This window comes from Mycteria americana, chromosome 21 (genome assembly GCF_035582795.1).
Source record: "Mycteria americana isolate JAX WOST 10 ecotype Jacksonville Zoo and Gardens chromosome 21, USCA_MyAme_1.0, whole genome shotgun sequence".
Classification (NCBI taxonomy): Eukaryota; Metazoa; Chordata; class Aves; order Ciconiiformes; family Ciconiidae; genus Mycteria; species Mycteria americana.
This window is the reverse complement of record NC_134385.1, coordinates 2,711,614-2,738,916: the sequence shown is the minus strand read 5'-3', so window position 1 is coordinate 2,738,916 and position 27,303 is coordinate 2,711,614. Positions and strand designations below refer to the sequence as shown.

At 68.8% G+C, this 27,303-nt stretch overlaps 1 protein-coding gene across 1 annotated transcript; it reads left to right on the top strand.

Annotated features, from left to right (window-relative positions):
* Positions 1-1,424: 1,424 nt before the first annotated feature.
* Positions 1,425-25,560, top strand: ADGRB2 (adhesion G protein-coupled receptor B2). The gene is made up of 32 exons (XM_075522314.1): positions 1,425-1,448; positions 3,896-4,694; positions 9,062-9,145; positions 10,227-10,391; positions 11,731-11,895; positions 13,026-13,190; positions 14,006-14,170; positions 14,246-14,347; positions 14,495-14,601; positions 15,024-15,218; positions 15,309-15,377; positions 15,478-15,586; positions 15,661-15,807; positions 16,957-17,032; positions 17,104-17,206; positions 17,465-17,508; positions 18,624-18,750; positions 19,293-19,396; positions 19,677-19,779; positions 20,056-20,206; positions 20,494-20,563; positions 20,696-20,762; positions 20,885-20,970; positions 21,543-21,641; positions 22,596-22,767; positions 22,854-22,949; positions 23,151-23,190; positions 23,370-24,028; positions 24,413-24,448; positions 24,752-24,853; positions 24,988-25,041; positions 25,200-25,560. The coding sequence occupies exons 1-32, from the start codon at positions 1,425-1,427 to the stop codon at positions 25,386-25,388; spliced, it is 4,674 nt and encodes a 1,557-aa protein (XP_075378429.1). The 3' UTR covers positions 25,389-25,560.
* The last annotated feature ends 1,743 nt before the right edge of the window (positions 25,561-27,303 follow it).

The window sequence follows — 27,303 nt, the reverse complement described above, 5'->3', positions numbered from 1 at the left end:
TGCTTGCCAGTGCTAGCGAGGCTGAGCCAGTGATTGGCAAAGCGGCACCATTAATTACAGCTCGGCGCTGCTGCCAGCCTGCCTGCTTCAGGAAAGGTGGTGGCAGCGCGCCGGGGAAGCCAGAGGGAGAGGAGGAGTGCGCGGGGAAGGGGGAGACGTGGGAGCGTGGAGCGGGGAAACGTGGTCCCGGGAGCCGGGGGGATTGTGCCGCAGCGGGTGGAAGCGGCCCCGACACCCCTCTCCCCGCCGAGCGCCCGTGCGTGCCCGGGAGCCCACGCGTGCACGTGCGTGTGCGTGCACACGCCTTGCAGGAAGCCGCGTTTTCGGGGGGCTGTGATCTCAGTGGAGTTGCTCCAGCACTTTCGCCCGGTGATGCTCACAGCGTTAATTAGTTGGCAGGGAGGCTGTGTCGGTGCTGCCGAGCGCTGGGCAGGGGCTCGGTGCTGGGGGTCCCTCGTGCCGGCAGGATAGGCGGCAAGGGCTGAGCGTGGTGGTGGCGGAGGCGGCTTTGAAATTCCCGGATGCCTTTGAACTGCTCCTGAAGATCCTGGAAATTGGAGGGTCGCGGACTCTCCCGGCGGGAAGAGCTCATTACGGCGCTCCGTCCGTCGGCGTCACCTCTGGGCGGGCAGGGTTGTGCTCCCATGGGATGGAGCCCGTTCCGTGGCCGTGCTGTGCCGTGCCACCGGCCAGCCTGCTCCTCCCCAGATGCCGTTGCCTTTCAGCAGGGAGCGAGGCCGTTCCCACCGTGGTTCAACATCAGGACTGCCTGGCCCTTCCTTATCCTCGTGCCCTTGTCCTGAGCCATCCTCGCGGTAGGAATTCTCATGGATCGTATATTTTCTTCAGCCTATTAAAAGAATGCTGTCGGGTTAAAAACCGTGTCTCTTAAAACCCAAATCTCCTTTACTTTGCTATTAATCGTTTCTCAGATTATTAATGCTAGCGGGGTTTAGTGCCGCCCGTTTATCACTTTTGGGGCTGGCTGGTTGTTTCTGGCTTTGCCTGGCCGGAGAGGGGCAGCCGCAGCGGAGCAGAAGCGTGGTGGTCGGGAGCCGGCCCCCGCTGTGCCGGGAGGATGGAGCTGGACCGGGTCCCCACCGAAATCCCCGTTCAGGCGAAGCATCTTCACGGAAACAACCTGTTTGTGCCGCGTGAGCAGGGCTGGCGTGGAGCAGTGCCTCCTCCTGCCGTGCCGCGGCTGCTGGCGAGGGAGAGGCGAGCCCTGGTCGGATCCTGCTGGTTACCGGAGCCGGGAGGGATGCGACGGCAGCGACGGCGAGGGGCCGTGCTCCGACTGCCGAGGATGGGGAGCCTGGGATGTCACTTCCGCACAGTCGCTTCCCGGTTCTGTGATGGCTCTTTAAAAGCTTTTAATTAAAAACCCACCCCCTTCCCCGCGCCCGGGCGGGGAACAAAGGCAAATGGAAGGGACTGGATGGCTCCGCGTGCCAGCCGTGCTCCGGGTGGCATCGCAGCAGGGCGGTTGGGTGCGGCGGGTCCCTGGGGGCAGCCGGTGTCCCCCCATCAGCGGGCTTTGCTGGTGGTGCCGGGATGCAGATGCCAGGGACGGGCAGTTTCTTCTTCTGCATGGACCGAGGCCGTTTCGGAGGCGGAGGAGGCGGACGGGCAGCGGGGCCGTGCCCCGGCACCCCGGCAAGGCTGGGCTCGCCCTTGCCGGAGCACGCTGATGGCGATGCCGCAGAGTGCGAGGTCCTCGCCGCGGTGCCAGGTAGGGGGTGACGGTGACCCCTCCTCGAGCTGCTCAGCAGCTCCCGCCGGGTGACTCGGTGCCCCAGATGTTAAATATCTTCTCGGGCCCGGCTTGCAGCTCAATGAAATATTTTCACTGCAGCACTAACAGCAAGCGCTGCAGGGAGCGGGGCTGGTGCTGAACGAGCTCTATCAGATTTGATCTGCTCTTAACGAGCCCTGGCCTTCGGTAGCAGCTACGGCGCGGTGCTGGGCTCTCGGGCGGCCGCAGCCCCAGCCCCAGTGGGTTTTTGGGGTGGGGGGGGAGGCTCCCCGTGGTCCAGAGCACCTGGGTCTTGCACGGCACCGTGTTTAAAACACGGGGAGCCCGGGGAGGTGCAGCAGCGGGCTGCCCGGCCGTGCCCGGCCCTGCCGAGCTTTCCAGCATGCGGTTCGCACTCGTGGCAGCCGTGCAGGCAGGCTGGGCGCCGGCAGGAGCCGGGCGGGAGGGATGAGCGGATGGCAGTGCTGGAGCATTCCTCCTCGCTGCTCCCGGGCGAGGGAAGCAAGCACCATCTTGTGTCCCTGCCAGGCTGCGGGAGCCCTGGGAGCTCACTGCAGAGCGGCAGCGTGTCCCTGTCTGACCTCCTCTTCCTCCTCCTCTGCTGCCTCCTCCTCCTCCCATCCCCGGCTCTCCCGGAGCAGCGGAGGGCCGTGATGGGCCCAGGTCCTTGCTGGCTGCTTGAGGAGCATCAGTGGGGGATGCCTGTGGAGCTCCCTGCTCCAGCCCCCCTTGGCTCCCTCCTGCTGCGGGGGGGGGGGGGGGGGGGGTGTCCTCTGTCGAATGCCCTGGGGTCTCCCAGGGATGGAAGTGGCTGCAGGAAAGTGGGGTTTTCTTTTGCCCCAGATCTCCCTGCTTACATCGGGGGGTCCTGCCTGGATCTGGCCCCAGGCCTGGCTGCTCCCGCTGGCTCCGTCCCAGCCCCTTTCTCCCCGTGCCTGTGTGCCGCTGGCGGGGGCCGGCTGCCGGCACCGAGCCCCCGCGCTGCTGGGGCGATGGGAGCCAGCGCCAGCCTGTTGCATGAGAACCGGGTTATTTTTAGCTCTGTAATGTGCCCGTTGTGGCTTCAGCGCAGGCTCGGCTGAGGCTCAGGCTCCCTCCCCAATGAGCAGGGGGATGCCCCGGTTCCGGAGCCTCGGCCAGGGGTGATTTGGGAACAGCGGACGTTGTTTGGGGATGGAGAAGAGCATCCCGCTGTCACGTTGAGCGCTCGACATACCCCACGCGTGGCTGGGATGGAGGGGAACGGGAACCTTGGTGATTTTGGAAATCAACCTCTGGAATGGCATCTGTCCCCTGCGGCCACCTCCTGAATGTCCCCCGCTGTCCCCGGGGCTGCCTCCTCCCCGCCGCTGCCCCGTGCACAGGCTGGCCCGGCAGAACGGTGCCGACACGCGTGCGGTGGCCTCGGCCTCTGTAGAGCCACGCTCCGGTCCCACTTAATAACACCACCGCATGCATTATTTTATTAATGAGTTATTAAAAGGCTATCCACGGCGGTGCTGCTGCGTACCCTGCACGGCGTCCAAGAAATATGTACTTTAACGATTGCTCGCCCTGTGCCGGGCTCTGACGGCAGATGCGGGGGACACCATGCTGTTGGGGTGCCCGTGCACCCTCAGCACATCACCCTGGGCTCCTCTGCTGAGCAGCCGGCCCATTGCCGCGGTGCTCCGGGGCACCAGCAATAGCTATGAGGTTTGTACAGCCCCGTCTGGGCAGAAGCTGTTTGGTGGCTCCTTGCCCAGGTTTGTGCTTGGCCGGCTCCGGCGGGTGAGCTGAGGGCGGGGGGGGGGGGTCACTGCAGCGGGGGTCTGCTGGCTGCAGGGTGGGAGCCGGGTCTCTGCTCTGGTGGTTTTGGGGTGAAGTCCCCGGTCCATGCTGCACGCTCCCCAGCCCAGGGGCTGCCTCGGCACAGCCTGGGGGACAGGGCAGGGGGCTCTCATGGCTGTCCCCTGTCTGCAAGGTGGCAGCTGGGGACATGGACCAGCTGGGATGCTGCTCCCGTGCCGGCCGGGGCTCGGTGCAGGGCGCTGACCCCCTGTACCAGCTTCGCTCCCCCCGGCACAAGCGGGGAGCCCGCAGCGGCGTGCCTCCTGGTAAGCATCTGTCTGTCTGTCTGTCTGTCTGTCTCTCCCCCAGGGCAAATGCCATAGGATGACAGCTGCTGGTCCCCTCTTACTGGCTGTGATATCGTCTCTCCTGTTGCTCACACGGGGCTTCGACCCGGCTCCCAGCGCCTGCTCCGCTCTGGCCTCCGGCGTTCTCTACGGCTCTTTCTCCCTCAAGGACCTCTTCCCCACCATCTCCTCTGGCTGCTCCTGGACCCTGGAGAACCCCGATCCCACCAAGTACTCGCTCTACCTCCGCTTCAACCGGGAGGAGCAGGTCTGCACCCACTTCTCGCCCATGGTGCTGCCGCTCGACCACTACCTGGCCAACTACACCTGCGATCCCCGCGGTGAGGCCGCCAGCCCCCCGCCCGCCCGCCAGCAGCCAGAGGAGGAGGAGGAGGAAGAGGAAGCCGAGCTGGAGCTGTGCGAGGGCGCGGGGCCCTTCACCTTCCTCCATTTCGACAAGAACTTTGTGCAGCTGTGCCTGGCGGCCGAGCCCGAGGCGGCCCCCCGCCTCCTGGCCCCCCAAGCCCTGGAGTTTCGTTTCGTGGAGGTGCTGCTCATCAACAACAACAACTCCAGCCAGTTCACCTGCAGCGTGCTCTGCCGCTGGCTGGAGGAGTGTCTGCAGGCGCCTGGTGCCCGCCGCTGCGGCTTCACCCACGCCGGCTGCAGCTGCCAGGCGGAGAGCCCCCCGGCACCCCGGCGCAACGGCACGCGGCATGCCGCCCGCACGCCCGCCCCGCCGCCCGCCGCCGGCGACTGCTGCCCCACCGACCTGCATTCTGCGAATGCCAACGATTTCGACCTGCCCGAGGTCCCGCACGGTGAGTGGGGCGCAGGGGGGAGCCCCGAGGATGAGCCTCCTGCTCCGTGCATGCTTCCCGGAGTGCTGCGCACGGAGCAGGGAGGCCGTGCCATGGATGAATGCTGCCTGTGCACGCTCCCCGGGGCAGGAGGGTGCAAATCTGGCACCATCCATGGAGCAGGGAAGCTGTGCAATGGATGAATCCTGCCTGTGCACGCTCCCCGGGGCAGGAGGGTGCAAATCTGGCACCGTGCACAGAGCAGGGAGGCCGTGCCATGGATGAATCCTGCCTGTGCACACTCCCTGGGGCAGGAGGGTGCAAATCTGGTACCATCCATGGAGCAGGGAAGCTGTGCAATGGATGAATCCTGCCTGTGCATGCTCCCCGGGGCAGGAGGGTGCAAATTTGGCACCGCCCACGGAGCAGGAAAGCTGTGCAAAGGATGAATCCTGCCTGTGCATGCTCCCCAGGGCAGGAGGGTGCAAATCAGGCACCGTGCACAGAGCAGGGAGGCTGTGCCATGGATGAATCCTGCCTGTGCATGCTCCCTGGGGCAGGAGGGTGCAAATCAGGCACCGTCCGCAGAGCAGGGAAGCCGTGCAATGGATGAATCCTGCCTGTGCACGCTCCCCGGGGCAGGAGGGTGCAAATCTGGCACCGTCCATGGAGCAGGGAGGCCATGCAAAGGATGAATCCTGCCTGTGCACGCTCCCCGGGGCAGGAGGGTGCAAATCGGGCACCGCGCACGGAGCAGGGAGGCCGTGCAAAGTGCAAATCCTGTCCATGCTCCCAGCTCCAGGTGCACCTCGCCCGAGCGATGGCCAGGCTCAGCGGAGCTGCAGCTCGCTCCGCCCTGGCCGCGCTCCGGCTGGCCCTGTTAGCGCCGCTCCCTGCCACGCTGGCCCCGGCTGTTTGCCACGGCTGCTGTGGCACAGCCTGCGTGGCCCCGGGGCCTCGCCTGCCACCTCCCCGTGCAGGGCTGTTGCTCGCCTGACTGCGAGCCTGGAGCAGGAGCCCTGTCACTCTGCATTGGTGGAGACGTGGAAAACAATTTGCAGGTAAAATGACCCTTTCCCGTGGCAAATTACCCTTGACTGCTGCAGCCCGGGCGCTTGTTATTCCAGGCAGGATGTCACGGCACGGCGGCGTGGCGTGGCCGGGCTATTAACCAGGCGGAATGAAGCCATTTGCTCGTTACGGAATTGCAGGAACCTCAAGTGAAGAAAAAAGCAGCCGTGCTCGCCCGTGCCCTGGGCACCGGGGTCGGGCTGCCCGTGGCGGGGAGCCGCCTCACCCAAGCGCTCCTTTCACCCGTGGGGTATCTCTGCTGAGCCTGCTGAGGTGGTGCAGGGGTTTTGGGGCACATCTGGCCAGATGTTCCCACCGCGCCAGCCCCGGGCCATGCATGGGGAGGAGCAATCCCCAACTTAGCTGTGTGGCGTCTTTATCCGGCAGATTAGGTGGTGGTGACGGGCTGTGGGTATATCTATAATTTCGTTGGGCTTTAGCATTTATTTCGGGAGCTAAATGTCATTACGGGCAGATCCCCCGACTAAATCCCCGGTCCGTTACAGCTGCAGGGTTATAAATCGCCTCATCCCAAGGGGAGCTGCTTGAGCTGATTTTATTTTATTTTTTCTTCCTTTTTCTTTTTTTCCCTTTAAATGCAACTCCGCGTGGACAATTAAGAGCTCAGTGCTGGGTTCAGGTGTCATCGCCGAGCTCGGCCTGGCTGGTTCTCTGCCCAGGGATGCCACAGGGGCTGGCGTCCGCCGTGTCCTGGGGCTGCCCGGGGAGCGGCGGGTGCTGCGGGCTGCCGGCGTGGAGCAGGGCTGGAGGATGCCCCATCCCCTCGGTTCCCAGGGGGTCCTGCACCTCCCCATGGCTGGTTTGGCAGGGGTTAGTAATGCCGAGCACGGCCCAAAGAGGGGATGCGGGGCTGGGTGATGGGGAGGGGGTCCCCGCAGACCCGGCACGCTCAGGCACCGAGCCGCCTGCCACCTTTCCGCAGACCGGCACGGCTGCAAGGGCGAGAGCACGAACTCCTTCCCCAAATTACATTTGACATTCAGTTAAAACCTGAAGGCGCCCAGAGGTACGATGTTATTGCGGTGCCGGAGCCGCAACGGTAATGCGCTGCCTCGGCCGCCCCGCGTGCCACGCCGCTGCCGGCCAGCGCAGCCCCCGCGCCGCGTTCCCCCCGGGGCGTTCGCCTGCGTCGCGGGGCTGCGGGGCTGGAGCACAGAGCCCCCTTCATGGCAGCGAGGGGGGGTCCCGGGCTCCCACCTGGCCTCCCCCCAGCACCCCGCGGGGTGGAGAATGGCTGCCTTTCAGGGTGGCGGTGGCAGGCGAGGCCGGGGGGCTGAATGGCGCCTGTGAGCCGAGCCTTGGCGGGCACCCAGCGCTGATCTCACCGGCTCTCCTCCGCCGAACGCCGCAGCCGCTCGGCAACGTGGGGGCTGGCGCCCGCCCAGCCGCTCCCCAGGCCTCCCCGCTCCCAGCCGCGGCGGTGCCCCCGGGGTCCCTGGCCCCTGCGCCGTCCCCGCCGTGGCACGGCTCTCCCGTGGGGCCGGAGGGACGTGGTTGGAGCCGGGGAGATGCAGCACCGGTGCAATGCGGCGCCGGGTCCGCGGGGGCAGAAAGCGTGGATGGATGCGGGGACGAAGTTGAAACTTTGCGGGGTGACACTGGGCGCGTTGCAGCCGTGCGGTGGGGGGGGGTCTTTGGAGGGGGCACAGAGCCTGCAGCGCCGGGGCTGAGCGGTTCCAGCTCTGGGCTGCGTTTCCCCTTGCCCCAAACCCATCACCCTTCAGAAACCAGCCCCCGGGGAGGTGATGCCGGGATGGGGCCGTGGCTGCGGGCTTGCGGGGACGTGACTGGCCTTGGGGGACATCTTGGGCTCCTCAAAAGACCCCCCCCCGCCCTTGCGGCCCAGCAGCCGTGCTGTGGCGCGGGGCACTGGGGGACCCCCCCGGGGCAGGACCGGGCGCGGGTGCCACGGTGGAGGGTGCCGGGGATGGCTGCGGCTGCCCCGCGGTGACGGCTGGGGATTTAGTGCTCTCCGAAGGAAATTGAATTTGGTGTCTCTGTCGAACACAGCCAGGGAGAGCGCCCTCGTATATCCTCGGGATTTATGGTTTTCCCCGGGCGCTCGTCGTGACGCGCGTAATTCTGCCGTGCCGCTCACGGGAGCGGGTCGCCCTGTGGGGAGCTCGGCTCCGCAGCCGGACAGACCCCCCCCAGGGCAGCCCCTCTGCCTCCCCGGGTCCCCCTGCACCCCCGTGCCACGTAGCGGGATGCGCCGGGAGAGGAGCTGAGGGCGTCCAGCTCCGCTGGCAGCGACGGTGAGGAGCCCGCGCCGGGGACGGGCCCGGGCAGGGGTTATGCTGGATTGAAGGCAAAAGTCAGTAAATTTGGGTCTGGTTTACGGCACTAATAAGTGTCAGTGCAGGCAGCGCTCCTTGCCTGGGGCTCGTATATCACCAGTGCGCGTTGCAACGGGAACTGCAGCGTGCCCTAAGCACAATGAGGGCTACCCTGCCAATGCCAGGTGTCCCCATGTCACCTCCCCTCCGTCCCTTGGGGACATCACCGCGCTCAGCCGGCGATGCCGGGGCAGCTCAGCGAGGCGGTTGTGCCGTCCTTGGCTGCTCTCCTGGCCGGCGCAGCAGCGGGGTGCCCATGGGGCTTTGGGGGGCCCTGTGCCTGGGGCGGCACTGGCATTGCCCGGGGGAGCACCCGCTGTTTCCTGCGGCACACGGCGTCTGCCGGCGGCAGCAGCCCCGGTGCTGCCGTGCCGTGCCCAGGGTGAGCGCGCGGGAGCTCAGCAGCGTCCTGGGCCGGGGCGTGGGGACACGAGACCCTGCTGCAGGACAGGAGGGTGGCCTGGGGGGTGTGGGGGAGGCCGGGGAACGCATCCCCCCCCGCGCCCGCAGCCGTGCCTCCCGCCGAGCCCTCCACATGCCAGTTAATTTCACGCCAAGTGCTCTTGATGGATCTCTTGTTATTTTTGGTGAGCCGAGCCATAAATTTGTGCCACCTCACTGCAGCAAGCTGTTAAGCGGGGACGGAAGAGCACCTCTGCCCGGCACGGCAGGGCCGCGGGCACCCTGGCCACGCTGGGGATGCGGCACCGGGGCCGTGCTCCAGCTGCAGCCCCTCTGACAGCGGGTGACGTATTTTGGGGGAGCCGTGATGTGTTTGTGGGGGGCTGTGGGTGCGCTCAGCCACGCTCAACCATCTCTAGCCCTCAGGGATGCCATGTGTGGGGCTAGGTGTCCCCGTATCCCCCCCTGCAGTGTCCCTTTACCCACGGTGTCCTGTCCCCATCCCTGTCCCCATCCCCGTTCCCTGCCCGCTCTCACTGGAGCCCTTCTCTCTTCCAGGCAATGCGGTCGAGGAGAACCAGAAGGTGAAAACCCAGTGGCCGCGGTCAGCAGACGAGCCAGCTGTCTACATGGCCCAGACAGGTACCGGTCTTGTCCCGGCACGGGGACAGGCACAGGACACCGGCGGCGCTCGGCTCCGGTGCCCGGCCACAGGCAGGGGTGATGGAGACGGAGCGATTCCCTTTGCTGCCTGCCCACGGACCGACTTAATTTGTTCCATTTATATATTTTTCCTTTACACCTTCCTCCGAGGGTTGTAAAGCGCAAAAAAAAAAAAAAAAAAAAAAAAAAAAAATCCATTAATTGTTTTGTTCAAATGTATTTATTTGGCAAATCCATCTGGGTAATTTGAGCGTGCTGCTCCCCCCTCCCCAGCCCCCCCTGATTTATGGTCGGAGGGCTCGGAGGCGAGCGGGAGATGGATGAGCCCCGGCGCTGGGAGAGGAGCTCGGCTCCGTGTGCCTGGCGTGCAGATCTCCTCCCAGCTCGGGTGCTCGCGGGGGTCCTGCCCCCCCGGGAGCTGCTGGGCACAGCGCGGGGTGACCCCGGCGGTCACCCGGTCCGGCGCCAGGGTCCCCGTGTGACGCGGAGCAGCCGCGGGGCATTGTCACCTCCGTGGAAGCCCTGCTCCGGAGCCTGCGTCCTGTCTGTCTCCAGGACAAATCGTCCCCTTCGGAGCCCTCCTTCGTATATTCCTTTTTAATTTAAACTGATGGCCTTTTCTCCTGACCCGTCCAATAGCTTCAGAGACATCATCAAGCTTAATAAGAGCCGGGGTGTTGTAAATGTCAATGCTGTGTGCCTGGGTGGGGAGAGGGAGCCGCGCCAGGCTGCCCGCGCTGCCCGCGCTGCCTGCGCCGCCTGCGCTGCCTGCGCCGCCCAGGCTGCCCCGGGGTGGATGCTGTCCCTCGTGCCGGGAGCGATCCCGTGCCCCGACCCCTTCTCCAGGTGCATCTGGTGCCGGGTCCGGAGGGTGGCTTGGCCTCCTTCTCCCCGCTTGTCCTCGGTGTCATCCCCGTCGCCCACGGCACCTCGTCCTCGTCCCTGCGCTCGCGGGTGCTGCCCGGCCGCGTTCCCGTCCCCCCGCGGGGGCTGCGCTCACGGGACCTTCCCCGGCCCCCCCCGGGCAGTTGCCAGCTCTCAGGTCCCATATCTCCCGCAGGGGACCCGGCGGCGGAGGAATGGTCCCAGTGGAGCGTCTGCTCCCTGACGTGCGGGCAGGGCTCCCAGGTGCGGACGCGCTCCTGCGTCTCCTCGCCCTACGGGACGCTGTGCAGCGGGCTGCTCCGGGAGACGCGGACCTGCAATAACACGGCCACCTGCCCAGGTACGCCGCGGCACGGGGACACCGGGGGGGGCTTCGCTGCCGGCTGGGGGGTGCCCACCGCTGGCTGGGCTCTGGGTCCGTGCCCAAAGGGCTGAGCAGGCGGTGGCTGGGGAGAGCGGGGACACGTTGCTGGGGGGTCTCTGGGTGTCTCTTGCAGGTGGGGGGGTGCCGGGGGTGGACGAGGAGGGCGGCTCTGCGCGGCGGCGCTGTCGTGGAAGCGGGCATTGCCCGTCCCGCACCGGGCTGCTCCGAGCAGCCCCCCGTCATCTCGCCTTCCCCACTGTGCCAGCTCTTGGGCAACCAGGTGGGGAGCAGCAAGCCGGGAAAGGCGTCTGGAATGGGTGCCCCAGTGCCCCATCCCACCCCACCGCTCCTGCTGCCGGGGGTTTTGCCTTAGGAGCAGCTCGGCCGGCGGCCCCTCTCCATCCTCCCTCCCGGCACGCTCAGGGCCTCCCCAGGGTGTCTGTGGGGCTTTGTGCTGGGGGAGAAGCGAGGGCTGGAGCCTGTGCCGGGGGACTCGGGGCTGGGCAGCTGCCTGGCCCGGCGTGGTGGGGGGTCCCCACTCATGCCGGGCAGGAGGGGGCCGAGCTGCTCAGTGCTTCGAGGCAGGTCGCGGGCAGGAGCGGGCAGGCAGGATGCTGGGGGTCTCACTGGGCCGTGTACTGGCCCGTTTCTCCATGGTGGTATCCGCGCGTCTCGCGTGGGACACTGGATCGGAGGGGCCTCGGGACGCTGCAGCGGCGGCCGGGCTGCCCTGTCCAAGCCTGGGATGGTTTGGAGGCTTTGCACCCCCAAAACACGCAGGTGCCCGCTCCCCTCTGTACCGGGGAGCGCAGCCCTGCCCCGGCACTCCAGGGACGTTGCAGCTCGCAGAGGAGCATCCCTGTAGGATGCTTGCGCACCCCGCGGGTCCCCGCTCCCTTCCTGGGTGAGCTGAGCTCCCGTGGGTGTGACGTGTCCGAGGGGTGGCCGTGCCCGGTGTGTCGACATGGGTTGGGGCCAGCCGGGCCGTGCGGGGGTGCGGGGGGACGTGCGCCGCCGGTACCGGGACCCCGAAGCGGGGGCTGGAGCAGGGCAGGGAGCGGCAGCGGCACCGTTGCCTGCTCAAGGCCCTTGGGGTTAGGGCTTGGGTGTGATGGCGGGGCAGGCGGTGCCAGCGGGACGTGGAGGGGAGCCGGGGACCGTGCCCGGCTCTGCCATGGAGCCCTGGCCCAGGGCACCAGGGGTCTGCGATGGCCAGGACCCCTCGGTGCCAGGAGGAGGAGGAGGAGGAGGAGGAGGAGGCTGGAGTCCCCCCGGGGCCGGGAGCGTGCGGCGACGGCGCTGTGCTGTGTTGCAGTTCACGGCGCGTGGGAGGAGTGGTCCCCATGGAGCCTGTGCTCGGTGACCTGCGGGCGAGGGGCCAGGACCAGGACGCGGCGGTGCGTGGCCCCGCGGCGTGGAGGGAAAGCCTGCGAGGGCCCCGAGCTGCAGGCCAAGCCCTGCAATATCGCGAGCTGCCCGGGTCAGTACCTCCCTCTCCCACCGCTCCTCATTCCCCCCGGGAACGCCTCGAGACGGCACCGGCCAAGAGCCAGGGCCGTGCTCCCGGCACAGGGCTGTGGCACTGCGAGGGATGGGTGGCACCGCCGTGGGGACCTGGGACAGCCCGGGGGCACGTGGGGGCCGTGACATGGGGTGCACCCTCCCGTCCCCGCGGGAAACCCAGGTGGAGAACCGGCTCCGTCAGCCATGCCAGGGGGCTCGAGCCCCCACCGTGGGCAGGGGGGACCAGCCTGGGGACCACGGAGGAGCCGGCTCCTTCCTCCCCCTTCCCTCCCCATCTGCCGCAGGTGACCGTCCCCCGCGGCAGGCACGGCGCTGGCACCAGGGTGGCACGGGGGTGTCGTGAGGCACCGGGGAGGTGGCTGGAGGTGGCAAAGGGGGGTCGGCTGCAGGGTCTGTCTGTGCGCGGGTGGCAGTGCCATCTCCGTCCCTTCCTCCTGCGTGCCAGGAGTGGCTGTGGTGGTGGCCGAAGGGTTTCTGCGGTGATGGCCAGGGATGCCGTGTCGGGGCCAGCGTCCCTGCGGGGACCCCACGTGCGGCACGGCGAGGCCAGCGGCGGGCTGGGAACAGGAGGGAGCACGGGAGCTGAGGGGTGCGCAGGGTGCACCCCCTCTGCAGCAGCTCCGGGAGGGACGTGCCACCCACAGCACGTGGCTTTTGCCACGGCAGCCCCCTGGAGATGCTGCTGGAGTGACGAAAGCTCACAGCAGCTCCTTCCCCGCCTGCCCTGCCCCGTACAGCAATGCTGGGGCTCACAGGTTTGGCGGGGAGCGGTGCCGGGGCCGCTGGGTTTGGCGGGGAGCGGCGCCGGGCTCCCGTGAGCGTGGCCGCGCAGCAGGGCTGGGCATTGCAGTGCAGCGGGGCTGCAGGAGCAGCCGCTCGGGGTGTGGGGGCCAGTCCTGGTGACAGTCCCCCCGGCTGGGGCAGGATTCGGCGCCGGCCGTTGAGGTCGGCACGGGAGGAGCCGGCACGGCCCTAGGTTGGACCCGTTGCACGGAGAGCCCGGCGCGGGTCGCGGGGAGCCGGGCCCGCGCGGCCGAGGGGCCGCCGGCCGGTGGGGGCTGACACCGCTCTCGCTTGTCCCCGCAGTGGAAGGGCAGTGGCTGGAGTGGGGCGCCTGGAGCCGCTGCTCCGTCACCTGCGCCAATGGCACGCAGCAGCGGACGCGCAAGTGCAGCGTCTCGGCCCACGGCTGGGCCGAGTGCCGGGGGGCCCATGCCGACGCCCGGGAGTGCTCCAACCCCACCTGTCCCAGTAAGGCCCCGCGCGCTGGGGGGGAGCGGGGGAGAGGCCACGCGTGCCGCTGGCACGGCGCGTCGGCGCGCGGCACGTCAGCACGCGGCCCAGCCGCGCGTCCGCCGTGAAGCCGCTGCGGTGTCACCGCTGGTGACACGAGGATGCCGACAGCCCCCGCCGCCGCGGACGTGGGCGCGGGGGGAGCAGGAGCCAAAGGGCGGTGCTGGGAATCAGCAGGTGCCCCCTCGTGCCGGTTGCTCCCTCCAGGCACATCCCAGCCGGAGGAGCTGGGGATTTGTCCCGTGCCCTCGCCCCTGTGTCACGCCGGGGGGACCCGTCGGTGCCCGGCGGCTGCAGGTCCCGGCGTGCAAGCACACGCGAGCTCTCGTGCATGCACACGGGGCAGCGCGTGGGGCTGGGGCCAGCTCTGCGGACGGGGGGACACCAGGCAGGGGGTAGTAATGCCAAAGGACGGACCCCGTCCTCCAACCCCATCCTCGTCTTGTCCTTCGAACCCCCCGGCATCGCTCGCGGGCGCAGAGGGAGGCGGGTGCTGCGCCGTGGCCGCCGCGGCAGCTGGAGGGAGGGAGCGGCTCTGCCACGCGCCGAGGGTGCCCTTGGGCTGCTGGCGGGGGAGAGCGGCCGGGCGGCGACGCTGGTCTCGTCTGAAAGAGATTTAAATCATCGATCCATGGATTTCACGCCCCGCGGGGCTTTCGGTTCACGGCACCGGGGGCGGCTGCCGCTGGGACCCACCAGCCCGTCCCTGTCCCCCCCCCGGGTGCCGCTTGCTGCGCCGAACCAGGCGTCCCACGGTGTCCCTATCCCCGCAGCCGACAGCAAGTGGGGTCCCTGGAACCACTGGAGCCTCTGCTCCAAGACCTGCGACACCGGCTGGCAGCGCCGCTTCCGCATGTGCGAGGGCACCGGCGTGCAGGGCTACCCCTGCGAGGGCACGGGCGAGGAGGTGAAGACCTGCAACGAGAAGAAGTGCCCAGGTACGGGGCACCCCCCCACCCCCCCGGTGCCCATCGCCCTGCGTCCGGCCCGCGCCTGACCCTCTCACCCCGCAGCGTACCACGAGATGTGCAAGGACGAGTACGTCATGCTGATGACCTGGAAGAAAACGCCTGCTGGGGAGATCATCTACAATAAATGTCCCCCCAACGCCACGGGTGAGTAGCACAGGGCGAGCACCCCCAAACCCCCCCACACCCTGGAGCGGGGCAGGGGGCGGTGGGTGGCGTCGGGGTTCCGGGCGGTGCTGCCTGCCCTCGGTGCGCCGTTCCCGTGCCGGCGTCGAACCCGATTCTCCCACGCAGGGTCCGCCAGCCGCCGGTGCCTGCTGAGCCCCCACGGCGTCGCCTACTGGGGCGTGCCCAGCTTCGCCCGCTGCATCTCCCACGAGTACCGATACTTGCATCTCTCAGTAGGTGCACGCTCTGGCGTGGGCCCCCCCCCGTCCTCCCCTCCCCGTCGCGGAGAGTCTGCCCCGTCCCCAGCCCCTGCCCCTCCCCTCCAGGGCAGGGAAACGCAGCAGCTGCCGTGCTTCGCGGCTGGCTACCGCATGGGGAAACTGAGGCAGGGCTCCCCAGGCAGGGCTGGGAAAGGGGACCCCGTCCTGGAGCTGGAGGGGGATCCCAGTCCGAGCTGTGCTCCCGTATCCTGGGGAACTGGCTTTTGGGGCGGGAAGGAACCCCCAGACTCCCGTGTCCCGCTGCTGCCCTAATTAGTGCCGTTAGCTCTGCAGTGTCCCCACTGCCCAGGCTCCGGGCTTAGCGAGGGACCTGGGAACGCTGCCGGGGAGGGTGCTGGCGGCCAAGTGACACCAGTGTCCCCCCCCCGTACAAGCTGCGGGAGCACCTGGCCAAGGGGCAGCGGGTGCTGGCGGGCGAGGGCATGTCGCAGGTGGTGCGGAGCCTGCTGGAGCTCATGGCCCGCAAGACCTACTACAGCGGGGACCTGCTCTTCTCCGTGGAGATCCTGCGCAACGTCACCGACACCTTCAAGAGGGCCACCTACACCCCGTCCTCTGAGGACGTGCAGGTAGCGGGCAGGGGACAGCGAGGGACACCCCCGGGGAGGTGGCGGCTGTCGGTCCCCAGCCCCCAGCCCCGCTGAGCCCCGTCCCCGCAGCGCTTCTTCCAGGTGGTGAGCTACATGGTGGATGCGGAGAACCGGGACAAGTGGGAGGATGCCCAGCAGGTGAGTGGCACAAGGGCACGGGTGGGTGGCCGGGGCGGCCGGGATGTCCCCACCACGGGGACGCATCCCGGCGGCTGCGGAGCTGGTTGCTCGCCCGCAGGTCTCGCCTGGCTCCGTGCACCTGATGAAGGTGGTGGAGGACTTCATCCACCTGGTGGGGGACGCGCTGAAGGCCTTTCAGAGCTCCCTCATCGTCACCGACAACCTGGGTGAGCGGCGGGGCGGACACGGGGCCTCAGCGGGCGCAGGGAGCTGGCCGGTGACGCCCGCTCTGCCCCGCCAGTGATCAGCATCCAGAGGGAGCCCGTCTCCGCCGTCTCCAGCGACATCAACTTCCCCATGAAGGGGCGCCGGGGCATGAAGGATTGGGCCCGCAGCTCCGAGGACAAGCTCTTCATCCCCAGGGAGGTGCTCAGCCTCGCCTCCGCCGGTGAGGCAGGGCCGGGACCGCGGGAGCAAGCAGGCTTTGCGTGTGTGTGTGTGTGAGCGTGCACCTGGGGCCGTGCGCGTGTGTGAGCACGGACACGTGAGTGCAGGTCTGGGGCCGTGCACGTGTGTGGGCACGGACATGTGAGTGCAGATGTGGGGTCGTGTACATGTGAGCACGCACATGTGAGTGCAGACCTGGGGCTGTGCACGTGTGTGAGCACGCACACCTGAGTACAAATGTGGGGCCGTGCACATGTGAGCACGCACACGTGAGTGCAGATCTGGGGCCGTGCGCGTGTGAGCACGGACATGTGAGTGCAGATGTGGGGTCGTGTACATGTGAGCACACACACGTGAGTGCAGATCTGGGGTCGCGCACGTGTGTGAGCACGGACATGTGAGTGCAGATCTGGGGCCGTGCACGTGTGTGAGCACGCACATGTGAGTGCAGATCTGGGGCCGTGCACGCACACGTGAGTGCAGATCTGGGGCCGTGCACGTGTGTGAGCACACACACGTGAGTGCAGATCTGGGGCCGTGCACGTGTGTGAGCACACACACGTGAGTGCAGATCTGGGGCCGTGCACGTGTGTGAGCATGCACACGTGAGTGCAGATCTGGGGCCGTGCACGTGTGAGCACGCACACGTGAGTGCAGATCTGGGGCCGTGCACGTGTGTGAGCACGCACACGTGAGTGCAGATCTGGGGCCGTGCGCGTGTGTGAGCATGTGCATCTGGGAGTGTGCGTGTGTGTACACGTGTGTGAGCATGCACACGTGTGAGTGCGCATCCACGGAGCAGTGCACGTGGTGCAGTGCACGTTTGCACACAGGTATGAGCGTGCATATCCAGGAGTGTGCATACGTGTGCATGTGAACATGTGTGAGCTTGCATGTCTGGGGCTGTGTGTGTGTGTGTGTGCACATCTGGGAGCACGGGGGGGGGTGTGTGCACATCTGGGGGTGCACGTGTGTGTGGCTTCCTGCCGGCCCGTGTGCTTGCGTGTGCCCGTGTGTGCTGTGCCTGTGTCGGGGAGGGGGTGCGTGTTCCCTCACGCGTGTCGGGGGCAGACGCGTGGGCTCTCACGTGTGTGTGCGTGCGCTTGCTGAGCCCACGCGTGTGCCGCTCTCCCTTCCCCTCTCTCGGCAGAAACGGATGAGTCGTCCCACTTCGTCATCGGGGCCGTGCTGTACCGCACGCTGGGGCTGATCCTGCCCCCGCCCAGGTGAGTGGGGCTGCCCGCTGTCCCCCATGCCATGTCCCCGTCCCTGTGACAGCCGGTGCCCCTCCCTGCAGGACCCCCCTGGCCGTCACCTCCAAGGTGCTGATGGTAACGGTGCGCCCACCGACCAAGCCCGCGGAGCCCCTCGTCCTGGTGGAGCTCTCCCACATCATCAATGTGAGTGTCCCCTCCCCGTCCCGTCGCCGCGTCACCGTGTCACCTCTCAGTCCCGTGTGGGTCCCGCCGGCCCCGGGCACCGGGAGCTGGGCAGGGGCCAGCAGCTCCCAGCCGGTGGCCACAACTACTCGTCTCCGTGCCCACGGTGGGGACTTGCCAGCGCTGGGGAAGCTGGGCGAGGTCCCCAGGGGCCGATGACCCTCCTGGGGCTGGGAGCGGGGCAGGGGGCCAAGCACCGACCTGTCCCTCTGTCCGCAGGGCACGTCCCACCCGCAGTGCGTCACCTGGGACTACTCGAGGACGTGAGTGGGGCACGGGAGGTGGCGGGGGGACAGGGACACCCCGACGCTCGCTGGCGGGCGATGCCGGGCGATGGGGCTGGGCTGTCCCAGCGCCCGGTCGGTCCCCGGGGAGGCGGCGGGAGGGACGGGGAGCAGGGCCAGTCCCTTCCCGTGGCTGAGCCCCTCTGTCTGCGGGCGAACCGCGCTGCCGTGGGATCGATCCGCCGCCGCGTGACGCCGGGGACGGATGCCGCCAGCCTGCCAGATGCGATTTGTTAGCGCGGAGCCTGGCGCTGTGGCAGGAGCCGGGGAAAGTAGGGCACGGCGGGGGGGCGGGTGGCACCGCGGGGCGGGGGGCGGCAGTGCCAGGTGCCCGTGGGTGCCCCACGCCTCGGGGTCGCTGGTTCCAGTACATCTCCCGTGTTGACAGGGAGGCGCGTGGTCGTGATGAGCGTGGCAGGTCTCAGCCTGGCGCGGGGGAGCCGCGTCCCCGGTTGTCCCACAGACCCAGTTCCCGGTTTCCCCGCCTCGCTGGGAGCTGTGGCCGCTCTCCCTGTGCATGGCCAGCGTCACCACGGGGCATCCCCTCCCGGGGGGTCCCCGTGGCGGGAGGGGTCCCCGTGGCGGGAGGGGAGCATTGCCCGCTCCTGGGCAGGTCTGGCTTTGGGGCTAGCACGTCTCTGCTGCGTGAGCCGTGGCTCCTGCTGGGGGTGTCGTGGGCGGCATGGGACCCCTGGGACTGCTCCTGCCTGCCCCGGTGCTTCCTTGGCCCCCCCCCCTCCATCCCCACCACCCCCCTCCATCCCCACCTCCCCTCCTCCTGGGCCTGGCCCCCTCCCTCTGCAGTTTGCCCCCCCCCAGAACCTGGGTGGGATGATTAAAAATCAAGCCTTTGTGTCGCACCGCTCCCCAGGGGGATCAGCACCAGGGCAGGCGGGGGGGAACCGGGCACGGGATGGCCTCGCCCCCCGCGATGGGCTCAGGGGATTAACCTGTCCCCTGGCAGAGCCCCCCCCGCCTCGTCTGCTCCCCCCAGGCAGGGGCCAGCAAAGGGTTAACTCGGGAGAGGCGCGAGGGGCTGCCTGGGTGTTTGATCATTTCAAATTGCTCTCCCTCGCTCTCGTCCCATTAATCAGGGACGCTGGCTTGGGAAACTGGGACACGGAGAGCTGCCAAACCCTGGAGACCCTCCCAGCGCACACCAAATGCCAGTGCCGCCAGCTCGCCACCTTCGCTGTCCTCGCCCAGCTGCCCAGAGACCTGGTAGGGGACAGGACTGGGACAGGGATGAGCCTGCTGGGGACACGGGCCGTGGAGGGGGGGTGATCCCAGGGCTGAGGGCCCTGGGTGGGGGTCCCAGGGGAGGATGGGGATGGGCAGGGGCCGCACTGTCTGCAGGCACCTCGACGGGGTGGGGGGGGGGTGCTGGGGGGATGAGGGGGGCGTCTCCCACCGCCCGAGGGAAGGGCCCCCGGCACCCTCAGGGTGGGCTTGGGCGGGCGGGGGGCTGCCATGGTCGATAGGGCTCGATATGGGGCGTTGCTGTGTGCGAGGAGGGGAGGGGGCAGCCCCGGTCCCAGGCGTCCCCCCCACCCCATTGCTATTCCGCCCGCGTCCCCCGTCGGCATGGCGATGGGCACGGGTCCCCGGGAAGGCAACTTGGCTGCGCCACCGCTGCCACCGAGACCCCCTCTGCCGCCCAGGGGTCCCCAACCGGGGGGGGGGTGGAGGGGCCCAGTGGGGGGCAGGGGGCTGGCAGGGAGCAGCCGTCGGGGGCTCAGCCGCTCCCCCCTGTCCCCCACCAGGCCATGGACCCCTCGGGCGCCCCGTCGGTGCCGCTGATGATCGGCTGCGCCGTCTCCTGCATGGCCCTGCTGACCCTGCTGGTGATCTACGCTGCCTTCTGGAGGTGACCCGGGGACAGCTGGGGACGCGGGGGGCACCTGGGGCACGAGACCATGTGGGGAGGGGGTGGCGAAGGGGGGCACGGCACGAGCGCCGGGCTCAGCATCAATGTGATTAAATGCAACGTGGTGGGAAGAGAATAACCCCGGTGACAGCCGGGTGGGAGAGGTGCCCGGGCCGCCTGGCACCGTCCCCGGCCCAGGACAGCACCCACGCGCCGGGGGACGTGGGACAGGGACGTGGCACGGGCTGGCACCCCGGCCCCACGCTGCTCCTGCCTGCAGGTTCATCAAGTCAGAGCGCTCCATCATCCTGCTCAACTTCTGCGTCTCCATCCTGGCCTCCAACGTCCTCATCCTCGTGGGCCAGTCCCAGATGCTCAGCAAGGTGGGTGCCACAACCGTGCCCCCCTTGCGGGGTCCCCAGGCGGGCGCGGGGGCTGCGGCAGGGTCCGAGCCTTCTCTTCCCAGCCGGTCGCCTCGTCCCCGCTGGCTCCCAGCGGCAGATTGGATTTGGATTAACTCGATCTCGGGATTAAATCCTTTGTGCCGGTGGTTTCGACACAAACCTCGCCCGGGCGTGGGAGTTTAACCGCCGCGGTGCCGGGTGCGTGCCCGCGGTGGTTCCGCGATGCCTCCCCCTGACGTGCCCGCGTCCTCGCAGGGCGTGTGCACCATGACAGCCGCCTTCCTCCACTTCTTCTTCCTCTCGTCCTTCTGCTGGGTGCTGACGGAGGCCTGGCAGTCCTACCTAGCAGTGATCGGCCGGATCCGGACACGCCTGGTCAGGAAGCGCTTCCTGTGCTTGGGATGGGGTAAGAGCCCGGCAGGGCTGGTGCCGGGACGGGGTGGAGGGGAGGCACCGTGCGCCCCTCCCTGGTACCCCCTCGGGTTATCAGAAGGGGAAACTGAGGCACGATGGAGGAAAGCAGACCCGGGTGTCTTGGTCCCTTCGACGTGGCACCCTCTGACCATCCAGACCATGGGGAGCTGCCGGACGGGCCCCATCCCTGTCCCCATCCATGGGGGCTGGCACGGGGCGATGCTGGGGGAGGACAGCGATGCCAGCCCCTGCAGCTCCAGCCTCGTCTCCCCTCTCCAGGGTTGCCAGCCCTCGTGGTCGCAGTCTCCGTTGGCTTCACGCGGACTAAAGGCTACGGGACAGCGAGCTAGTACGTAGGGACGGGGGGACACGGGGCTGGGCACGGGGACCGCTCCGGGCCGGCAGCAATGCTGGGAGCAGGGGATGGGGATGGGGGATGTCCCCTCTCCGTCGGCCCCTGACACGCCATGGTCCCCCGCAGCTGCTGGCTCTCGCTGGAGGGCGGTTTGCTCTACGCCTTCGTGGGACCCGCTGCCGTGATCGTGCTGGTGAGCCGACCCCAAGCCTTGGGGACCCCCAAAAACCACCCCGGTGCACGGCAGCTCCTGCCGGCCCCGGCTCGCGGAGGGCTCCATGCGCAGCCCTAACGCCGGTGCCGCTCTCGCCCAAGGTGAACATGCTGGTCGGCATCATCGTGTTCAACAAGCTCATGTCCCGTGATGGCATTTCAGATAAGTCCAAAAAGCAGCGAGCTGGGTAAGTGCCCTGCGCCTCGCGGGGCTGTCCCTGGGGCCGGCGTGGGGCACCCTGCCCTGCCGCGCCACGGGCCATGGCACGGGGTCTCCTCTGGGAGCGGGCTGAGGACGGGGCAGACTTCACCTCATCAGTGGGTGGTGGGGACCAAGCCCGGGGCGACTACTACAGCCCCTTGTTGGGGGCTGCTGGAGGGGCAGGAGCTGGGGGGGCAGTCACCCCCACACCTTCCCCTGCGGAAGGGGGAGCCGCACGCTGCAGACCCCCACCCCTGCCGCCAGCGGAGGGGGCTGAGCCCTGCCCGCCCCATCCCGCTGCCGCTTGGCCACCCCTGCTCGTCATTAACAACTGCTGCCGCCCTCGACTAACCCGTCTCTCTCTCTCTCTCTCTTTCCCTTCTCCCATTTGCTTTTTGCCTCTGTCTGTCCATCCATCCATCCGTCTGTCCATCCATCTGTCCGATCCCCGCCCCCCCCCGCCGCCATCCTGCTCTCCCATGGCCTTGCTCCCCTCGCCTGCATCCCCGCGTGGCCCGGTCCTGGCCGCGGGGCGCCGGGGGGGTGGTGGGCACGTAGCTCCAAGCCCCCACCCTGTGGCAGCCTGCTGCTGAAATGCACCAAGTGCGGCGTGGTGTCCAGCGCGGCCATGACCTCCGCCACCGCCAGCAGCGCCATGTTAGTGCCCGCCACGCGCCCGCTTCGCCCCCCGCCCCGAGCACAGCCTTGGACCCCGGGGAGTGGGGGGGGGGGGGTGGGGGGGTGGGCTCTGGGCATCGCCCCGGGGAGGGGATGGGCTCCGGGTTGGGGGTCCCGTGGGCAGGGCGAAGGCTGTGTGCTCAGGGCGGCCCCGGGCGCAGGGTGCGCGTGCCCCGCCGCGGCCATCACGTCTGCATGGCATGGCTTCACGTCATCTCCGGGGTTGGGGCGCGGGGGGGGGGGGGCTCAGCTCCTCTTCCCCGGGGCAGCTTGGGAGCGGGGAGGGCACGAGGGGCACCACGCCGTGGGGCGCGGGCCAGTCCTGGCCTCGGGGGTGTCCCCGGGACCCTCTTCCTGGCACGCGAGCCCCCAGGGGTGCTGGCTGGGACCTATTCAGAGGGTTGGGCTGTGACCGCTGCCACCCTGGGCAGCCGAGGTCCCTGCTCCCAGGGGTTTAGCTGCAATAGAAGCAGCCCCAAAATCCACTGCTAAAAAAAGAAACCCCCTTTCTGCTCTTCTGGCGGCTGTGGGAGGGTGACGGTGGCCCCGTGGCCCCCCAGCACCCTCGCTGCCGGCTGCGCTGCCTGCGCGGGGACAGGGACGCGCGCGGCCGTGCCCTGCCCGGGCCGGCTCGGCGGTGCCGATGGCTCAAACCGGGGTTGTGCCGGGGCTGCCGGGGGGAGAAGGAGCCCGTGGGCCCCCGTACCCTGAGGCAGGCAGTGCCCGGAGCACCCAGCCAGCGCCAGCCTGGGGACGCCGAGGAAGAGGGGACAGCAGGGAGGGAGAGGCGGGGCGCTCGGGCTGGGGTCTCGTGCCATGCACGCAGGGTCGGCCCCGGCCGCGCTTGCGGGGCTGGGGGCGATGCTCGGGGGGGCTGTCGCGGGGCAGCCGTGGTGCAGCGGGCTCACCCCGGCCCCTCTCTCCCTGCCCCAGGGCATCGCTGTGGAGCTCCTGCGTGGTCCTGCCTCTCCTGGCGCTGACCTGGATGTCGGCCGTGCTCGCCATGACCGACCGGCGCTCCATCCTCTTCCAGGTCCTCTTCGCCGTCTTCAACTCCGTCCAGGGCTTCGTCATCATCACCGTACACGGGTTCCTGCGCCGAGAGGTGGGGTGACCCCGGAGGGGTGCCGGGGGGTGGGGGTGGGGGGGTGACCTGTGGCCGCGGGGCCGTGACCGGCTCTGTCCCCGCAGGTCCAGGATGTGGTGAAGTGTCAGATGGGGGGGTGCAGGAGCGAGGAGAACGAAAACTCACCCGACTCCTGCAAGAACGGGCAGGTGCAGATCCTGGTGAGTGCGGCAGCGCTGGCAGGGGCTGCAGCGGGCACCGGCAGGGCTGGGCAGGGCTCCTCGCCCCAGCTGGGGCAGGGTCCCACTCGCAAACCCCCCTGCTCCCCGTGCTGGCCAAGATGCATTCATTTCCCCATCTCCCTCCCTCTCTTTCTCTCTCCTCTCTCTCTCTCTCTTTCCCCTCTTTCTGTATTTTTATAGACAGATTTTGAAAAGGACGTTGACCTGGCGTGTCAGACAGGTGAGGTCTCCCCTGCTCTCTGCGCTGGGGACGGGGATGTCACCGTGCCGTACCTGGCAGGGACAGGCAGCGTGCGCTGGGGCGGGCGCGATGCCGCCGCGCGGGGGGGTCGGTGCAGCCTCCCCGCCCTCTCCCGCGGGACCCCCGGGGCCGGCTCTGACCCTGCTCCCCGCCCGCAGTGCTGTTCAAGGAGGTGAACACCTGCAACCCCGCCACCATCACGGGCACCTTGTCCCGCATCTCCCTGGATGGGGACGAAGACCCCAAGCTCAACACCACCTCGGAGGGCGGCCTGGGCTTCTCCAGCCTGCCGGGGAACATCCCTCCCCCCAGCATCCTGGTCCAGGTCCCCAAGATGACGCCCAACGTGGTGGCAGGCTTGAGCGAGCTGGGCGACCCGCCGGCGCAGCAGCTCGGCCTGGAGGCACCGGGTCCCGTCTACCTGTGCACGGAGAGCAGCCTGCGGCCCCTGGAGTACGGCTGGCTGCGGGCCCCCGAGCCCCCGCGGGAGAGTGACTACATGGTGCTGCCCCGCCGGACCAGCAGCCTCAAGCCCTTCCCGCGGGAGGAGGCCACCCTCGGTGCCGGTGCCGAGGAGGGGGTGCCCGGTGGGACGGGGCGCCCGGCGACCAAGGGGGACGCCTACCCCGGCTTCGTCGCGGTGGACCACGTCAACGTGAACTTGAACCAGCCCTACGGGACGGTGAAGGCTCCCTACAGCCTCCAGTTCAAGCAGCACCCCACCGTGCGGCAGATCCTGGCCTCGGAGCTGTCGGAACGCAGCCGCACCATGCCCCGCACCGTCCCCGGTTCCGCCATGAAAGTGGGGTCCCTGGAGGTGAGCGGGGGGGCTGGCGCGCGAGCGTGCCCGTGGGACGGGCGCACGGGGAGGGAGGTGTGCGGGAGGGGGTCGGGCGAGCGTGCAAGAGCACGCGTGAGCGTGTGCGCGGGGTTGCACGAGTTGCCCCTGCGCTCGCTGCCCGGCGGCCCGCCCTTTGCTCGGGGCTGCCTTCACCCCAGGCGCGCGGTGGATGAGCTGCACGGCCCCCAGCTCGGCCGGGAGCCCCGTGTCTCCAGCCAGGCTGCTGCAAGCGGCACGGCTTGGGGCTGGCAGGAGCTTCCCCCCCTGCCCTGCTCCCCCAGCCTCCCGGACCCGCAAAGACCTTTCCCTTTTCTTCTCCATCTCCTCCCCCTGCTCCCGACCCTGCGTGTCCCCTGCCAGAGGAAGAGGTTGCGATACTCCGACCTGGACTTCGAGGTAAGCCCCACCACGGCAGCGGGCGTCACCGGTGCCCGCCGTGGGGTCGGGTGCCATCCGGGGACTGGACCACGTTGTCCCCGGTTCCCTCCGGCTCGCTGTCGGCAACGCAGCGGCCGAGCTCGGAGGAGTTTTAGACCAGGCAATAACGGCTCTTGATTAAAACACCGGCGCCAGGTGGGCTCTGCCGCTCATCTGGGGTGCCCCGGGAGGGGGACGGGGGGGGACGGGGGGCGTGTGCCGAGGGGCGCGGGGCCGTGCCGGATGCCGGCGGCCGCAGGCTCTGCTCTCGCCCCGCAGAAGGTGATGCACACGCGGAAGCGCCACTCCGAGCTCTACCACGAGCTCAACCAGAAGTTTCACACGCTGGACCGGTACCGGGCCCCGGCTGCCGGCTCCTCCAAGGTGAGGTCCTGGGGGCCCCATCCTGCCCCGCTCTGCTCTCCCTCACCCCTCCACCTCCCCCTGCGTGGACCGGGGAAGGAGACTGGGCATCCCCGGGAGGATGCTGGCGCTGAGCGCTGTGGTTATTTCTGCAGCGAGAAAAGCGGTGGAGCGTCTCGTCAGGCGGCGGGGAGAAGAGCACGGCCAACGTAAGTGCCCAAAACCCCCTGGGGCTGATCCACCCCGTCCTGAATGGGTCCGGAGGGCGGAGGTGGGTGGCTGTGCCCCAGGGCCGGGTGCTGGCGGGACAGAGCCGCGCATCGCCACGCAGCCCGGCCGCTTGCCGCAGCTCCCCTTCGCCCCGCAGGATGCGGCCGGCCCCGAGGAGCAGCAGGCGCCGGCCGCGCCGCCGAAGCCGTGGAGCACGTTCAAGGCGATGACGCTGGGCTCCCTGCCCAGCGCCCAGCGGGACCGGCTGGAGCTGCGCTGTGCGGACTGGGAGGGCCCCTGCGCCAGCCTGGATGCGGCCGATGGCGACTTCCAGACGGAGGTGTGAGCCCCGCGCCCGCTGCCACCGCCGTCGCCCCGGGGCGGGACGAGCCAAGAAGCTGGCTTTGCTCCGTCCTCCTCAGCGGCCGGGGGGGGTCCCTGCCTGGCCGGAGCCGTCCCCGCGGGAGGGACCGTGCTCCCCCCCGGCCGCAGCCGCCTCCTGCCCGTCCTCGCGCGGTTTCTCCTCCCTGACACCCTCCGGATGCGGGTGCGGAGGGGACACGTGCACCCCCCCACGCTCACCCACCGATCACGCCTGCACCCCCCCCCGGGGCAGGACCGGCCGTCGAGGCCGTCAGATCTTCGTTCTTTTCTACCGGGATGTTTCTTCACGCCGTGCACCGTGTGCACGCGAGCGGCTGCCCCCCGGGGCTGGGCTGCCCTCGCCCCCCCCGGGGCCCCGCGGCCGCCCCCTCCCAGCCCTCCCCATCGTCCCCACCCCACGGGGCAGGTGCTGTCGTTGTTGGAAATAAAAGTTCACTCTCTGTGGTGCCGTGGGGCCGTGGCCGCCGCCTCGTGCTTCGTGTCGGGGGTCTGGCTGGGGAGGGGGTGACTGTCACCCAGTGGGGACCTCTCCTCTGTCTCCCCCCCCCCTCCCCAGCCCCCTCCCCGCTTGGGCTGTGCCCCTGCCCGCAGGATCCTGCTGGCCAGGGCTGAGCCCGCACCCACGCGCTGCCTTGCAAATGAGCGTCTTATCGCAGGAGCCAAGAGCAGTAAATTACATGGTAATTAATCTATGAGCAAATTAGTAACTTTGGAGGCAATTACCATGCAATCTGCAGAGGCATGTAACGTGGGGTGCCTCACGCTGCCAGAGCATCCCTGGCATCAGCACAGCCGGAGCGACGTGGGTGCGCTGCCCACGGCCCTGGTGCCGTGGGGATGGGGCTGGGGCGTCGGGACGGGGGGGGCCGGCAGTGTGGCAGCGGGGCCAGCAGCCGTGGCCCTGAACCCTGGCCTTGTGCCGGACCGGGAGCTGCTGGGAGAGCAGGGGCTGGGCTCGAGCTTGGGGCAAGGCAGGGCTGGAGGAGAGGACGTCTCGGCATCGTGGGTCTCAGCACCTCGGGAATAACGAGGTCCGCGCTAAGTGTTAATCCATGGCGTGGATCAGGTGCCCGGGCAGGTCAGCCGGACCACGGCACCAAAACCCTCCCACCGCGGTGTGCCGCAACGCACCAGGGAGGGCTGCGCGGCCACGGTGCCGGTGGGAAGCGCGCCCCGGTCACGGCTATCGCTTCTTTCTGGAAGAAGCCGTCAGAGCTTCTCTGAGGGCTCGTTTTGGTGAGGACAGGCTCAGCCCTGGCTGCGGGCGAGCAGGCAGCACCCTCCAGCACTCGCATCTCAGGCGGGCAACGTTCCCGCAGGGATGACGCTGGTGGGAGCCGTGGGGCCGGCAGTGACCCCCTGCTCCGGGGGATGCTGGCCCCGCCGAGACCTCCGGGCAAAGGATGCTGCCCAGTTTGGACCAGTGGCCTCCGAGGTGTTGGTTCACTCCTCACCTGCGCTGCGGTGCCGTGGAGGGTGCTGAGCACCCTGCAAGCCCCGGGCACGCCGAGCCCCCTGGGTGCTGGGGGTCGGGGCCCCTGCCGGCACCCACTGCCCCACGGCAGTTGCGCTTTCGCCTGCTGCGGCACCTATTAGTCCTCGTCAGCTCAGGCCCGGGGCCGCGGAGACGCGATTGCGAGACGAGGCACGAAATTAGGCAGGCTGAAGGGGAGCGTCATTAACCGAACCTGCCTCGGGAGCGCGCGGAGCTGCCGGCGCCCGCAACGACTCAATCGGCGCCGACGGCCGGGCACCGGCACGGCGCGGCAGGGACGGGCAGAGGAGCGTCCTCGCTGAGGGGGGTCCCTTGCCAGGGATGAGCTGTGCCTCATCCGGGAGAGGGGACCCCAATGGGAGCCAAAAAGGGGCGCGGGAAG